The sequence below is a fragment of the Desmodus rotundus genome, chromosome 7, assembly GCF_022682495.2.
Source record: "Desmodus rotundus isolate HL8 chromosome 7, HLdesRot8A.1, whole genome shotgun sequence".
NCBI classification, from domain to species: Eukaryota; Metazoa; Chordata; class Mammalia; order Chiroptera; family Phyllostomidae; genus Desmodus; species Desmodus rotundus.
Window position 1 is genome coordinate 67,649,534 of NC_071393.1, and position 15,730 is coordinate 67,665,263.

Sequence of the window (15,730 nt, forward strand, 5' to 3'; positions counted from 1 at the left end):
AATTCCCTCAGGAAAAGGCAAGTCCCCCAGTAGGGCTGCTTTGGGATCTGGCTGAGGGGAAGTTAGGACAGACCACAACTCCCCAAGTCCGTCCCCCTTTGGCTCACACTTTCTCATCCCTTTCAGGGAGCACTCATCCAATGAAGCAGCAGGTTTCAGAGAAGGGGGCCAATGCACTGGGCTGAAGCAAACAGCCAAGAGCCCTCAGCATCTGCAACGCATGAATATGGTGGTGGTGAGTGTTCAAGGAGACAAGGCACTGCAGTGACGGGACTTTTCTTGAAAAGCTTCAAAGCTCTTCACGTGGTACCTCACTTGCAGGACTTTGCCTCAGCTAACAGGGCACCAGGGGGAAGTGTGGGATGGATGGGTAGCCGGATCAGGGTCCACGGGGGAGAGTGAGCTGGTGCTCACCAAAGCTTTCCTTCATGAGGTGGCGGCACTGCAATTTTTACAATGAGCCAGAGGGCTCTGGGAGTGGGCGGAGGCCAGATGCTGCCCCTGGAACTGGTGTCTAAGACCTGGGACCCGGGGCTGGAGCAGAGCTCATTTTAGAAAGGATTCCTTTTCTGAGAGAAGAGGAGGGTCAGAATTAACACTGCCTTGGGATGATCTCTTCTTTACTTTCCAAAGTGTGAAAGAGGTTCATAATTATTAACAGATACTTTAAAAATGGCTATGATTTCTTTTACCCTGGTGGTTATAGCACAGAAACCACAGCAAAGCCCCTGACTGGCAAAACCCAGTCTGGCCAAATGCTGACCGAGAATTCTCCTGGTTGCAGGGCACCTTGTGCCCCGGGCTCCAAAACAGCAGGTCAGACCCAGGACAGCAGTGGGAGGGAGCAGAGAGAAATCTGAGTGGGAGGAAGAAATGAGGCTAAGACGCAGAAGCTTCTTGGGTTCCAGAACGCAGCAGAAAGCTGGTTCACACAAAGACCACAAAAGTGCTAACTCGTTTCCTGAGTGCTTGTAAGGCTCCTCACTTGTTCTACCTCAGCTGTAGAATTCTAAAGGCTGCGGCTAAGCTGAAACTCATTTGTAGTCTAATTTACCCTTGAAAATGCCTCAACCCATTCATAAAAGATATGACCCAGTTTTATGTACTAAGAAGTATAAAAGTTTATAAACTAAGAAGTACCCTGGACATTATATAAATGTAAAGGGCAACTAGTAACATGCTTTTTACAATCCAATAAATATGCAAAATGTAACTTTGTGGATTTGATACGCAACTTAAGTAATTTCTTGCTCACTTTCTATTTTATCTTGCCAATCCCAGTAGTTTCTGATCCAGTGCTGCATATATGATGTGACTCCAATGTGCCTGCTACTAAAATAAAACATTTCTAATGCTCCCCAAAACTCTGAGATAGAAATGAGTCATTTTTATAAATGAGAACACGATGCTCAGAGAACTTAAGTGATTTTTCCAAGGTCACAAAACAAGTAAGCATCTGAGTCAACATCTAGACCCAAGGCTATCTGTCCATGGCTCCATTTTCCTTTTCTAACTGAGAACTACATGTGACCTGGCTCCTGCACAGCCCTTTTCTCTGCCCTTAGGGCAGAGGGCTTGGGACAATGGCAACAGAAACATTGATAGAGAGAGAGAAGTATTTCCAAGTAATAACTTGTATGGGTCACTGGAAAACTATCTCAAGGTTTATTCCACCATACATTTTGTGCAAAAACTCATGGTTATCTGTTGATTTCCAATCCTGGAGTTTAGCCCTTGGAAAACTCTTTGAGTTGCGGGAACCTTGCACAAGATGCAGGAATGTACAGTGTGAAAGGCAAACGGGAGTCCAACCCCACATAGCAGAGGAGTGTCCCTCAGGTTCACAAGCCCTGTCAGTGTCCCTGTGATCTGTTAGTGTGCTGGCTGCAGAGTGGGCAGCTGTGGAAGGGAGCAGAGGCAGCAAGGAGACCTTGGATAGGGTGAGGCTTGGCTGGCTTCCCCAGCTTCCCCATTCCAAGGGTGGGTAGGCCTACATTCACTCTTTGACAGGCAGCTGTCTTCCCTGGAGCTGGCCTGGGGCACCTCCAGGTGAGAAAATCCATTCTGTACCACCCTCATGGTGAGCAAAGTGAAGAGGGCGGCCAGAGCCCGGCACCTCTAATACTAGGACAGAAAAGATACGTCATGCATTTGACCTGTACCTTTACTTGCATGGCCTGTGTGGAAAGACAAAAGAAAAAAACAAGAAGAGTCAGTCAGTAAAAGCAGGGTCCAAGGCATAAGGTATCACATTGTTAGTCATAGCTTCTTAGCCCCAGTTCCTTAGCCAACACAACAGAAACTCGACCGTTCTAGAAGATGGTTGAACATGGCACGTCGAGTGAAGGAGGGATTAGGATGGAGGTTAATTTGGTCCTAAGGCCTTCCACCCAGGCTAAGCACAGCACCCCGGGCCAAAGTCACCTCAGAGATCAGTCTCCCAGAGTGCATCACACTCAGACCCAGGTGGTCTTCAGATGAACTCTTTAGATCTAAAGTTGTTCCCCTATGTCCTCCCTCCTTTCACCTGGGTGGGCTGTGGACAATCTGTCATTTAACTAAAGACAATTTTCTTTTCTTTCCACCTACCACATTATCACCTCTAGCAGACTTGTGCTTATAAAAATATGTAAATGTATAATTACTATACTGGATACCTGAAACTAATATAATATTTTATGTCACCTATAATTGAAAAATACATTTTAAAAAAAGAAAAAGAGAGAGGGCACACCTAAGCCAGGGGGTGATGGGCGTGCTCATGCTAAAAAGCTTGCTAAACCAGAAGGACTCCAGGAATCTTTCAGGTGGTTCAGGACTACCCCAGAGCCTGAAGGGTGGAGCACCTCCCCTCCTGTGCTGTGACCTTTGAATATATCTGAGGTCAAAGGCTTCTATGCCCTACAGATTCTAATTTTATTCTTTTCTTCACATATTGCTAAGATTAGTTGATTCAGTGCATTTCACTAATGCTGGAAAAACTTTTTTAAAGAGGTGCCTAAAAGTTTTTTGTTTTCTGAACAAAAATTGATGAATTCCTGTGGCTTCATAATTCTTTCATCTCCCCTAGTAGTTTAAAATTAAACAGATGACTTTTTATGTGAACTTCAGAAAAAGACTTTTAATGGATGAAGAAGTGAAGAGGGAGAGGGGACAGAGAGAGGGAGAAAGGAAAGGGAGAGGGGGGAAGGAGATTGAGAAACAGCACTTAAGCTGCAGAAGTACAAGATCAAAAGGAATAAAAATGAAAACAGGTGGAGGGCTGGAGGGAATGAGAGAGAGAGAGAGCATGAGAGCACGAGCACACAATAGGGGATGTTGGAGTAAGAAGAAACTCACATGCATAATTCTGAATGTCCTTAGAAAACTCAAAGATATCTTCTAACCTCCTCCCTGTCCTTTTTTAGCACACTGAAATCACTCATGGAGTGGAGGGGCTTAAACAATGAGGCCTTCCAATATTTCCTGCATCATATCTCTTTCATTGTTTATAACCTTGGTCAAGTGCGTTCTAACTTACCACTGCCCTCCAACGAAGCTGTTGCCATTTTTCAAAAAACAAGTTTAAAAACAACCCCCCCCTAAAAAACACTTGCTCTGCTTACTTATGTTTAGCTTAACATATTTGCAAACCAGTGTTATATAAACAAAATAATACAATGAGCTCTCCAAAAAAAAAAATCTGCTTTAGCCTCCAGAAAAAACACACATCTCTGAACTGACCTCAGTTAACAAGTATGAGCAGTGTGGCCCACAGCACATTTTCTCTGCTTCCTTTCCATTCGCAGTGGCAAGTGCGGAGTGTGTGTGGGCATGCGGCATTCCAGTGCACACAGCTCTGCAAAGGCTGCCGGGTGCTCTGTGGCCAATTTCATTTGTACAACACCAGAATTCAATTAAGAGTGGAGATACAAAGCAAGCACAGGTGACTAGTGAACATTCAGATCAGGTAGTAGGGAGAATTTTTAATTTCAGGGAGGTAACGGCAGTGAGAATTCAATTGATAATAAGAAAGACTATCGCCCTCTGTGGCTCCTCAGTATATAACTGTACAACCAAAAAACCCCAGCAGAAACAGGTTGCGGTTTTGGACGCATGATATCTGTCTGCAACAATGCATTGCACTTATGTAACTTTATTTTTTGCTAGAAATGCAATTTCAAACTGACTTTTGTTTTATATGATTAGAGAGAGACAGAGAGAGACAGAGAGAGATCGATCAATTTGTTGTTCCACTTATTTATGCATCCATTGGTTGATTCTCATATGTGCCCTGACCAGAGATCAAATTGCAGCCTTGGTGTATTGGGAAGATACTCTTACCAACTGAGCTACCTGGCCAGGGCCTGAAACTGACTTTTGAACAGAACATCCCAGTAGAGCTGGGGGGAGTCAGGTAGTAAGCTCAACCCCTCCAGATTGGTAAATCGGGGCCCAGGCAAGGTAAGTGAATGATGCAAGGCCATACCTCCATAGTCAACAGTTGGGCCAAGGGGAGGACTTAACTTTCTGTCAGTCTCTAGTCTTATTTACTATTACATTTTGTGTCTCAACTGATGCAACAGGAACAATATGAACATTTTACCCTGAAGAACATGGCAAGTGTGATTTAATATCTAGGGAGTGTCCTCACATCCATTACACTGTAACTTTGACCTTACCCCATGTGGCGCAGAAAAAATTGGAATACAATGTCAATGGAAATAAAATAAAAGTGTTTGCTCATATAGACTAACCTTATCAATGGGGGAGATGCAAAGATTCTGAATATGACTATCCTCTGACAAGGCAAACACACTCTTTTCCTCATTCAGTAATGTGAACAAACACAATTTCAGGTTAGTTTGTTAGTAGGTTAGTTTTTAAACATCATTATTTGTCACCTCATCTCCTTCCAAGTGTAAACCCAAAGGACCCCGAGTACCCACTCATCACCGAGGGTTGAGATGTCTGCCCTGGGGTGTATTTAGGTGGGCGGGGTCAGAGGAGTGCCTGAGTTGGCCGTAAGAAGACTCTTCAGAGGGAACTTAAGATAAATGTCCAGGGATCTGGAGTCTGAGCCATCCTACCTCGTATACCTGACATGAGCAGCAGATGTGTTTGCTAAAAGTTGAATGCAAAATAAATTTTGGAAAATCAAAAGTTATACAAAGCTCACAAGGATCCACCTTTTGATCACTCCATTTTGTAGGTGCACAATTTTATTTATTTTTATTTCTTCCTTTTAAAATATATTTTATTCATTATGTCATTACAGTTGTCCCACTTTTCCCCCCTATGCCCACCTCGGCCCAATACCCCCTCTTCTTCCAGCAATCCCCCTCCTCAGTTCATGTCCATGGTCGTGCATATAAGTTCTTTGGCTTCTCCATTTTCTATACTATTCTTGACGTCCCACTGTCTGTTTTATACCTACCATTTATGCTTCTTAATCCCTGCACCTTTTTCCCCATTCTCCCTCTTTCCCTTCCCAGTTGATAATCCTCCAAATGATCTCCATATCTATGATTCTGTTCCTGTTCTGGTTGTTTGCATAGTTTGTTTTTTTAGATTCAGTTGTTGATAGTTGTGAATGTTTCCCTTTTAATGTTCATAGTTTTCATCTTCTTCTTCTTAAATAAGTCCCTTTAACATTTCCTGTAATAAGGGCTTGGTGAGGATGAACTCCTTTAGCTTTATCTTATACGGAAAGCTCTTTATCTACCCTTCCATTCTAAATGATAGCTTTGATGGGTACAGTAATCTAGGTTGTAGGTCCTTGCTTTTCATCACTTTGAATATTTCTTGCCAGTCCCTTCTTGCTTGCCAAGTTTCTTTTGAGAAATCAGCTGATAGTCTTATGGGAAATCCTTTGTAGGTAACTCTCTGCTTTTCTTTTGCTGCTTTTCAGATGTTCTCTTTATCTTTAACCTTTGGCATTTTAATTATGGTGTGTCTTGGTGTGGTCTTCTTTGAGTCCAGCTTGTTTGGGACTCTCTGTGCTTCCTGGACTTGTAGGTCTATTTCCTTCACCAAATTACGGAAGTTTTCTTTCATTATTCTTTGAGATGTGCTTTCAATTTCTTGTTCTTTCTCTTCTCCTTCTGGCATTCCTAAGATTCAGATGTTGGTACGTTTAAAGGTGTCCCAGAGGTTCCTAAGCAACTCCTCATTTTTTAAATTCTTTTCTTCTTCCCTTTGTTCTGATTGAATGCCTTCTCCTTCCTTATGTTCCAAATTGTTGGTTTGATTCTTGGCTTAATTCTCTCCATTGTTGGTTCCCTGTAGATTTTTCTTTATTTCAGTAAGTGTAACCTTCATTTCTTCCCTTATGTTTTTGTTGTACTCAATGAGTTCTTTGAACATTCCAGTCACCAGTATTTTGACCTCTGCATCAGATAGGTTGGTTTTTTCTGTTTTGTTCAGTTCTTTTCCTGGGATTTTGTTCTGTTCTTTCATTTGGGCCATATTTCTATGTCTCCTCAATTTGGCAACCTCCCTGTGTTTGTTTCTGTGTATTGGGTGGAGCTGCTTTGACACCTTGTAAAAAGGCACCTATAAATTATGTGGGGCAGAGCCTGAGGTAATCACCAGGGCAGGGCAACCTACTTCACCATTTCGTGGCTCTTTGTGGGGGGAGGGCTTGAAAAGGGGACAATGCCAATGCCTGGCTCCTGGAGGTTTGCCTGGCACTCACCATATTTCCAGTCACTTGACCCACTTCCATATGTGACTGGTACCCTTCCAGTTGTTGCCCTGGTGGTGAATCCCAGAGTGGGTGGGTTTATGTACATGCTAAGTCCATGCAGGCCCTTTAAACAAACTCTCCTGAAAATCTGGCAGTTTCTTTTGCCACCCCACCCCCCACTGGTTTTTATAGCCAGGAGTTATGGGGGTTTACCTTCCTGGTGTTGCAACCCGGGGATGTGTAGTCTGGCCTGGGGCCAAGATTGCTCACTCCTAAGGTATCCCTCCTGATTTTACCCACCACAATGTGGGACCATGAATGTGGGACGTCCTGTTCCACCACTACCACCTTTCTGCACCTCTCCACCTGTTTTCACAACTCCATCCCTCCTACCCGTCTGGATGAATGTGGCTTCTTTAAATCCTTGGTTGTTGGACTTCCATATAGCTCAATTTTCTGACAGTTCTGGTTGTTATTTGTTTTGAGAAATATCTGTAATTCTCTCTGTGGTTGCATGAGGAGGCAAAGTGTGTCCACCTACACCTCTGTTTTCTGTGCACAATTTTGTTTATCCAGCTTTACAGAGCAGTACATACCAGATTCTCAACTTCAAGAGTCAATTGCTGGGTGCTGGAAGAAGTGTTGGTGTCAACACAGCTAGAGGGTGGAAGGGCTGGAACGTTCAGAGTGACCGAGCTGACTAGAGCTAGCCACACAGGGTGAAGATCTGAGTGCTGATCCTTAGTGTCACGCGGGGCCCTTGTCTGCAGCTCCACATACAAACGTCTTCCACCCCAAATGGTTATTTGGAAAGCTGCCCCAAGAACTTCACTACAAACCCACGACTGTAATCTTTACAGAACTGATTTTCACTTTTAAGGGGTCCCCATGCATCCACCTTTGTGTTCCTCAAAGGCAGCAAGGTACAAGCAAGGAGAGAGATGTACATCTCAGGGATGGCATGCCACTTATACTTGACATGTATACAGTCACCCCTCATCGAGGCATACCTCTCAAGGGGAGAAAGTCAAGGGTAAGCCATAAGAGCAGGTAACAAACCATCACATTTAAGTAAGCCTTGCTTTTGTATGTATACCTGAAGGCGTGCATCTCAGAATTTTCTCCAATCAAATCAGCAAAAGCTTCACTGTACAGAGCTGACCTAGAAGGAGCTGGAGGCCAGTTCCCTCTCCTCTATTTCTGCTACACTCCTCCCTTATAGATTACTTTTTTTTTTTTCTCAGACAGATGTCTGGTATGCCCTCTTTCAAATATTTCATGCATGGAGATGGAGAAATGTTTGGGTTTCTGAATGTAGCTCACATGGAAAATAAAGAGAAGGCATTAAGAGGTCAGCACAGTTGAAAGAAAGCAGCTATTGGGTGTTCCAGATAGGAGGACTACAGGTAGACTATAAGAATATGTGCTAATGAACTCTTCAAAGCAAGGTAATTTCCTAATCAGAAGGTGACTCTAGGCACCTGTATTTTTGCAGCTTCACTACACAGGAAGTAGATCTATTTTAAAACTACTGACAGCAGGCTTGTTTTAGAGACTTCCTGAATGCCTCAGGGAGATCTTGAAACAAATTTTTTGACAAACAAGAAGGTATTTATTCATAAATGTGATGACCATGCTTATTTGAGAGCAGTTTCTTCTGGTTCATTCTCAAAGAAACAATAGTAGAGACTGTTGGTTTGACCTAAATGCAGTACAGAGCGAATCCCTTCACATAGGAAAGATACACAGCTTAGGTCAAGGTTGAAGAGTCTTTAGAATTGATTTCTAAGGACTTACTTTTGACATCTTGCTTTTGCTGTCTCCAGTTAAAAATGCCAAATTATTAATTTCATTCTGAATCACAAAATTTTGCTCTTCCCTCTTGAAGTTCTAAGTGAGGGGGGGATAAAAAAGCAAACATTACAAGAGAGTTCTCCCAGGTCTGTACCTTTCGCAGCCGTCTCTGAGTCCAGGGCCCACACGTGTCCTTACGTTAGATTTGCACCACAGGATGAAGACCTCTGCCACCATGCGGAAGAGCTCGTCAGAATCAGCATCAGGGCTTTTGAGCCAGTTAGGTCTGAATTGAAAAGTAAAGGAATATGTACATGAAATTCAACACTGACTCAACCAGTCACGCTCATTGGACACCGGATGCACATGTTTCCCAGACAAACTGTATTCCCATGAGAAGGCTGTCCTCAGAGAGACCAAAGATCAATACACTCTCCCATGCTTGGATATAGGCACATAATTGTAGATATTTTTGAAGGGCCTGCAATAATTTTTCCATTTTACCAAAGGATTCAAGGATTATCTTAGCAAACAGATGTCAGAAATCAACATTTCAATTGTCAAAGATAGTTTTTCCCCCCTTTAAACTGATGAAGTGATTAACGCTATGCTCGTAAGTTTTGGGACAAATGCCCTTTAATACGTAAGGCAGGCAAAACTAGGAAAGTCTTGGTTACTACGACATCTACTCTGGTCACTTATACTTGTCATTGTCAAGCCTGTGGAACATGGAGCACTATACACACAGGCCTCATCCCTTTTCCTTTCGAAGCCAGTTTTAAGGAAAAAAAAAGACATCACGTTTTACACTGCTGACTGAAGTGTGTGGGCAGAGACCACGCATTGCCCATGCCCTCTGAAAGGGTTTGGAAATTCCCTGTAAATGGTCATTATTCATTTCTTAAAAAAAAAAAAAAAAAGGCTTGGTTAAGAAACTTCACAGTGGCAACCAGAAGACTAAACTGCAGTAGGATTCAGTCAATTTCTGAAAGTTCTTTTGCCCCTAAATATCTTACACATTTGAGTTAAATTATATTTTGAAAGGGCCGGCTGAGTTGGCATTTTCAAATACCTGTATAGAGTGACGTAGAAGTTAACTTGTCTATTGCCTTCCCTAACTTAAAGAAAACTTTGCTTTCCCAGGTGACCTGGGAAAAACCCCATGTCCCTTGGTGTGTGCAGGGTAATAGCTATCCAAAGCCAGTTCCCTAGGCCTGGGAACATCGGACTGACCTGCCTCTAGCTGTCTGACCTCCAGCCCACTCATAGATGGCCCGCACCAGCCTAAGGAAAAAAGCTGAAGACTAGGAGGCCAAGACCACTTTTGGATCCCTCTCTTCTCTCCTGAATTCTATACTGTTCTGAGTTCCATTTTCACAGCTGTTCTTATATAATTTTTTTTTTTTTCAACTAGACTCTCCTGTATGTGGCAGACACTACAGGTTGTTTGCTCATTCTCTTCTCTTCCTTAGGAACAAAACCCCATTGTATTCAGGGTGGCATTGACTTTGATGAAGATCACATTTCCCATCTTCCCTTGAGGGATTGCCACGTAACTAAGTTCTGATCGATGAGACGGCAATGGAAGTTGTCGTATGGGCATTCTGGAAAAGCTTTCTGCAAAGGGATCAGGTAGCTGAAGGTGCCTTTTTGCCTTCCTGCTTCCTGAGTGCAATCATAATATGATGATTCTAATTGGCATTTTGCGCCATCAAAGTAACTTTAAAGATGGAAGCCAATGTTAGGAATGGAAGGACAAAGGAGTGACAGGAATGAGTACACTAGTCCTGGACTGGATTATCTTTGGACTTATTGTATGTGTGAGATTTGGCTTCTAATTTGTTTAAGTAACTGTCATCAGGTATCCATTACTGGAAGCCAAATGCAATCCAAACTTGAGGTTTGACATTGGTAATCCTTTTTGATTTTTTTCATATTGATTTTTCAGGAGTGCTTTCTCAGGGTCAAATATCAAGTTTTAGTAGAACTGGCAGCTGTTCATTCTTTAGTGTTTTGTTTGAAATGAGCTATATATTAGGTTGGCCAAAAAGTCCGTTTAATTTTTTCTGTAAAATAAAAGACACATTTTTAATTTTCACTAATAATTGTGTTGATTTTGATATTTTGAGTATGTTGGCTAACTCCCTCATGATATAATGTTGATTGTTCTCAATTTATGTCTCAAGTTGATTGCTATTAACTTCAACTGGCCTGCCCAACCATGGAGCATCGTCTAGAGAGAAATCTCTAGTGCAAAACTTCGCAAACCACTTTGACACACTGGATCAGTCAGCACCTTCTTCATACACTACACAAATATTTGTTTTGCATTTTAGCCTTTTTGAAATAATGAAGCATAATATGCCAAAAATGATGCGTATTTTCTTCCATATTCAATATTAAAATGGCTACATAAAAATTCACTCGTTTTGATAAATTTGTTTTTAAAATGCATGCTGATATGAGAGCTGTCACAATACAATCTAACAAAACTGTTTTGAATGAAGTTAAAGACAACTAAGCACCACTAGAGCCATCTTAGGGAAAAAAACCAAACGAACTTTTTGGCCAACCCAATAGGCTGGCACTATGCCCAGGGTGGGAAGAGGGGAGGTGTCATATCCTATCCAACCAAGGAAAAATACAACCACGGGGAGCATCAGCAGCAGGAGCTGAAAGCAACCTTAGGTAAACTATTCCTCCCAGGAGAATGCAGAGGAATTTGATCGTTTTGCCTTCATATGGGAAAGCAGTTTCAGCTGAATGAATTTCATTTCATCATTCCTCTTTACTTTTTAATTTAAAGACTTTTTAAAAAAATGTATTGATTTTTTTTTTTTTTAATATATTTATTGATTATGCTATTACAGTTGTCCCATTTCCCCCCCCCCCCCACTCCACTCCATCCTGCCCACCCCCGTCCCTCCCACATTCCCCCCCTATAGTTCATGTCCATAGGTCATACTTATAAGTTCTTTGGCTTCTACATTTCCTACACTATTTTTACCCTCCCCCTGTCTATTTTCCACCTATCATCTATGCTACTTATTCTCTGTACCTTTCCCCCTCTCTCCCCCTCCCACTCCCTTAATGACAACCCTCATGTTCTAGTTGTTTGCCTAGTTTGCTCTCATTTTTGTTTTATGTGTGGCCATTAATAACTGTGAGTTTGCTGTCATTTTTACTGTTCCAATTTTTGATCTTCTTTTTCTTAGGTAACTCCCTTTAACATTTCATATAATAAGGGCTTGGTGATGATGAGCTTCTTTAACTTGACCTTATCTGAGAAGCACTTTATCTTCCCTTCCATTCTAAGTGATAGCTTTGCTGGATACAGTAATCTTGGATGTAGGTCCTTGCGTTTAATCTTGGGTAATGTAATTATGATGTGCCTTGGTGTGTTCCTCCTTGGGTCCAGCTTCTTTGGGACTCTCTGAGCTTCCTGGACTTCCCAGAACTCTATTTCCTTTGCCAGATTAGGGAAGTTCTCCTTCATTATTTGTTCAAATAAGTTTTCAATTTTTTGTTCTTCCTCTTCTCCTTCTGGCACCCCTATAATTCGGATGTGGGAACGTTTCAAGGCGTCCGGGAGGTTCCTAAGCCTCTCCTCATTTTTCCAAGTTCTTGTTTCTTCATTCTTTTCTGCTTGGATGTTTGTTTCTTCCTTCTGGTCCACACCATTGATTTGAGTCCCAGTTTCCTTCTCATCACTATTGGTTCCCTGTACATTTTCCTTTGTTTCTCTTAGCATAGGCTTCATTTTTTCATCTGTTTTTCGAATAGATTCAACCAAGTCTGTGAGCATATTGATAACCAGTGCTTTGAACTGTGCATCCGATAGGTTGGCTATCTCTTCGTCGCTTAGTTGTATTTTTTCAGGAGCTTTGAAGTGTTCTGTCATTTGGGCCATTTTTTTTTTTTTTTTGTCTTGGCGCGTCTGTTACTTTAAGGGGCGGAGCCTTAGGTGTTCGCCGGGGCGGGGTAATGCTGGTCGCTGCGCTGTGACGCTGTACGTGGGGGAGGGGCCGAGTGGGAGCAATGGCGCCCGCCTCACTCTCCTCCGGATTTCAATCTTTCACTCCGATACCCACAATCAAACTGGGCCCCTCTGGTGCTGGTTCCCGAGTAAGTGGGCCTGTGCACACTCTAGGCCCCTGTGGGTCTCTCCAACAACCTCTTCTGTGAGGCTGGGAGTCTCTCCTGCTGCCGCCCCAACCCCCAGGGGCGCTTTCAATCAGAGGTTTGAGGCTTTATTTCCCGGAGCTGGAGCCCTGGGTTGCACAGTCTGCTTTGTTGCCCGCCGTTCGTCAGGTTTATCTGTGGGCGAATTTGGTGCCGCGCGGGGTGCTACCCGCTGCTCTGCCTGCCCCACTCTCCGCCACTCTGAGTCCGGCCCTCTCGGTTTATCTGCGCAGATGTGGGGCCGCAGGGTCTGCTAGTGCTCGGACTGCCTGCGCCATTTGTCCCACACTCCGCCAGTCTCAGTCCCGCCACAGCCGCGCCAGTCCTCTCCACCCCGGTGCCCGTCTCCGCCCCTCCTACCAGTCTGGATGAATGGTTATTTTCTATTTTCTTGGTGTTGGTCCCCCTTGTTGTTCGATTCTCTGTCAGTTCTGGTTGTGCGAGGAGGCGCAGTGTGTCTACCTACGCCGCCATCTTGGTTCTCAAAATGTATTGATTTGACAGAGAACCAAACATTGATTTGCCATTCCACCTGTCCATGCATTCATTCACTGGATGACTCTTGCATGTGCTCTGACCAGGGATTGAACCAGCAACCCTGGCACATCAGGATGATGCTCCAACCAACTGAGCTACTCAGCCAGGACCATCTCTCTTCTTCCTTATAAGAGGCAGTCTTTATTTCTAGTGAAGTCCTTTTGTCAGGTTCAGAGTGGTGGGTGTGCATGAAGAATATCTCATTAAATGTCTTCCCCCAGGTACACAAACCCTCTGCACCTCTCTCAGCCAGATTAAGATGGTACTTGCAGGAGACTAGAGGACCCTGACCTCACATCAATTTGCCCATAGCCTTTCTACCCCTGCGTGATGTATCTGCTCCTCTTCCCCAGCCCACAGTCTTCCACAGAATTCATGATCTCTCTTAATATTCAGACACTTGATCCTTTTGGAGGCACAGAACTGATTCCTAAGTCTCTTATCATCTGCACTGCATGCTGCCAAAGAACAGTTGGAAAACACAAGGCCATAGGTGGGAAGAAGGCTGCGTTCAGTGGTAATAATCAGTGGGGGTGATGGTTAAGCAACCCAAGTGGATGACATTACTGAGCATATTAATGGAGAAAAGAAGCACAATAATAAAATCTTGGATGATGGCAAGAGTAAGGAGAGTTTGACTTCCATTGTCAAAAAGATAAGTTATCAGATTTTGAAAGTTCATGGCCAGGTTGTCTGACTTATAGGTAACAGCTTCTCTCAGCCTTGTTCCTGAGCCTCTGGTAGAAGACACAGCCTTATGCTGTCACTGTACAGGGTTCCCTTCAATAGGTTGAGAGACAGGTTTTCTCCAAAATCACACTATTTAAAGTGGCTTATTTCCATGTTCTGACTGTTTCTGATTTCCAGATAAGAAATCACTTGGAGAGAGACTTTCTTGAACCTATGGTGATGCAATATCTCCTGGATGAGATGGAGAACTGATTTGCCCAGTTCTGACCACACCACATCACACCAGGAATTCCTGCTCATTCTGGGTCAGCTTCAGGCTGCACACTGACCAGAAGCTTCTGTTCAGGAGAGTGTTCCAGATGGCAAAGAAACTTGAAACGCTACTATGACAAGGCTGAAGGAAGGGCAAAGGTTTAATATAATGAGAAGATACAGGGAGGAGGCCAGAAGGCAGCACCCTTCAATATTTAAGAGCTGCCACAAGAGAGACTACATAGTTTTGAAGGGCAAAATCAGAGCCGATAATAGGAGCTATCCCTGAGCTCAAAATGGTGTAAAGTGTCTGTGAGTGGAATGGGAGGTGCGCCCATGGAAAGGCTGAACCTGTTGTCTATAACCGTGGTGGATAAATCATCAGAGGCAGGACATGCACTGCTAGGAAAAAGGAAAGGGGTGTCTATACTTCCAGTCAGATGGAAGGTGAAATGACCTCAGATATTCCTGCCAGCCCTATAATCCCATAATTCCAAGCCAGCTAATTCTTTTGGGTAAAAAAAAGGACTTGAAGAAGGTCATGGCACACACACAGGAAGGAAGCATTTCTAAGCAAGGCTCAGATGGCCATAGTACTCCCTGGTGTTCAGGGAAGAATGGGCTGAACAGTGGGGGTGAATGAATTAATGATGATCTCAAAGACTCCCTGACATTGCCACTTTTAGCGCTGCCAAGCACTGTGGGGGTGGAACACACTTTATCTTGAGTCTTGGTCGTCAATAGTGACAAATGAATGACATTAAAGAGCTATTCTTGGAGTAAGCTTACTCTACTTTCATTTTTGTTTTCACCTCAAACTTTGACATATTCCTTCTCTAAACTGTTAACATAATTATGTCAATGGGAAATGACTAAAATGATGACTGTCAGCCCAGGATTTCATTTGAGAAAGTGAGTCAAATTTCCCAAATATGGCTGAGAGGTTATATGTGCACACACACACTGTGGGTGAGGTGTTTATTTTGAAATGCTAAATATAAGTAATCTGAAATTATTTTAAATAGTAAATACAATTTGCCTTATAAAATAAATGGGCATATTCAGACCTACTTCCTGCCCATGACAGAAAGGGATACCACTCAAAATGTTAGTAATGTTCCCTCAAATATTCCTGAGTCCTTTCACTATCTATGAGGTATTTTAAAATCAAGCTTTTCCAGGTTTACATTTTAGGCCTGTAAGCTTTAAGAGGGTGTGGTATAATAAAAATATATCTGTTTGGCCTTCTGCGGGGACCAACAACCCTTTGTTCCCTCCCCCGCTCATGGTCGTTACTCTCCTGTATCCTCATTTCCCTCATCGTTCAGCTTCAGTTCCAGTCAGTCTTCATAATTACCCTCTTACATACACCCACAACTCCCTAACCCACTTTGCAAAACCCCAACCCTGGTTAAATCAATCTCTCTTTCTACTCTGGGCCTAAGCCTGGCAGCTAAACTGGCTGGAGAATATGAACAGCCTGCTGATGGGTCTCACTTGAAATTTATGATCATAGATTTCAAGTGGGCCCCTTAATGCTGCCTGGCAATCCCACTGCCTTTCCCTGGGCCATCTGCTCTACCACTTCTCCCTGGCCACTGCCCTGTA

At 43.2% G+C, this 15,730-nt stretch overlaps 1 protein-coding gene across 1 annotated transcript in view; it reads right to left on the bottom strand.

Moving 5' to 3' along the window:
* The window catches only part of RYR3 (ryanodine receptor 3), a 534,646-nt gene that overhangs the window by 49,215 nt on the left and 469,701 nt on the right, over positions 1–15,730 (bottom strand). Inside the window, exons 68-69 of the mRNA XM_053928437.1 lie at positions 8,660–8,747; positions 8,465–8,557 (exon numbers count right to left, since the gene is read on the bottom strand). Coding sequence (XP_053784412.1) covers positions 8,465–8,557; positions 8,660–8,747 — 181 coding nt within the window. The remainder of the gene's footprint in view (positions 1–8,464; positions 8,558–8,659; positions 8,748–15,730) is intronic.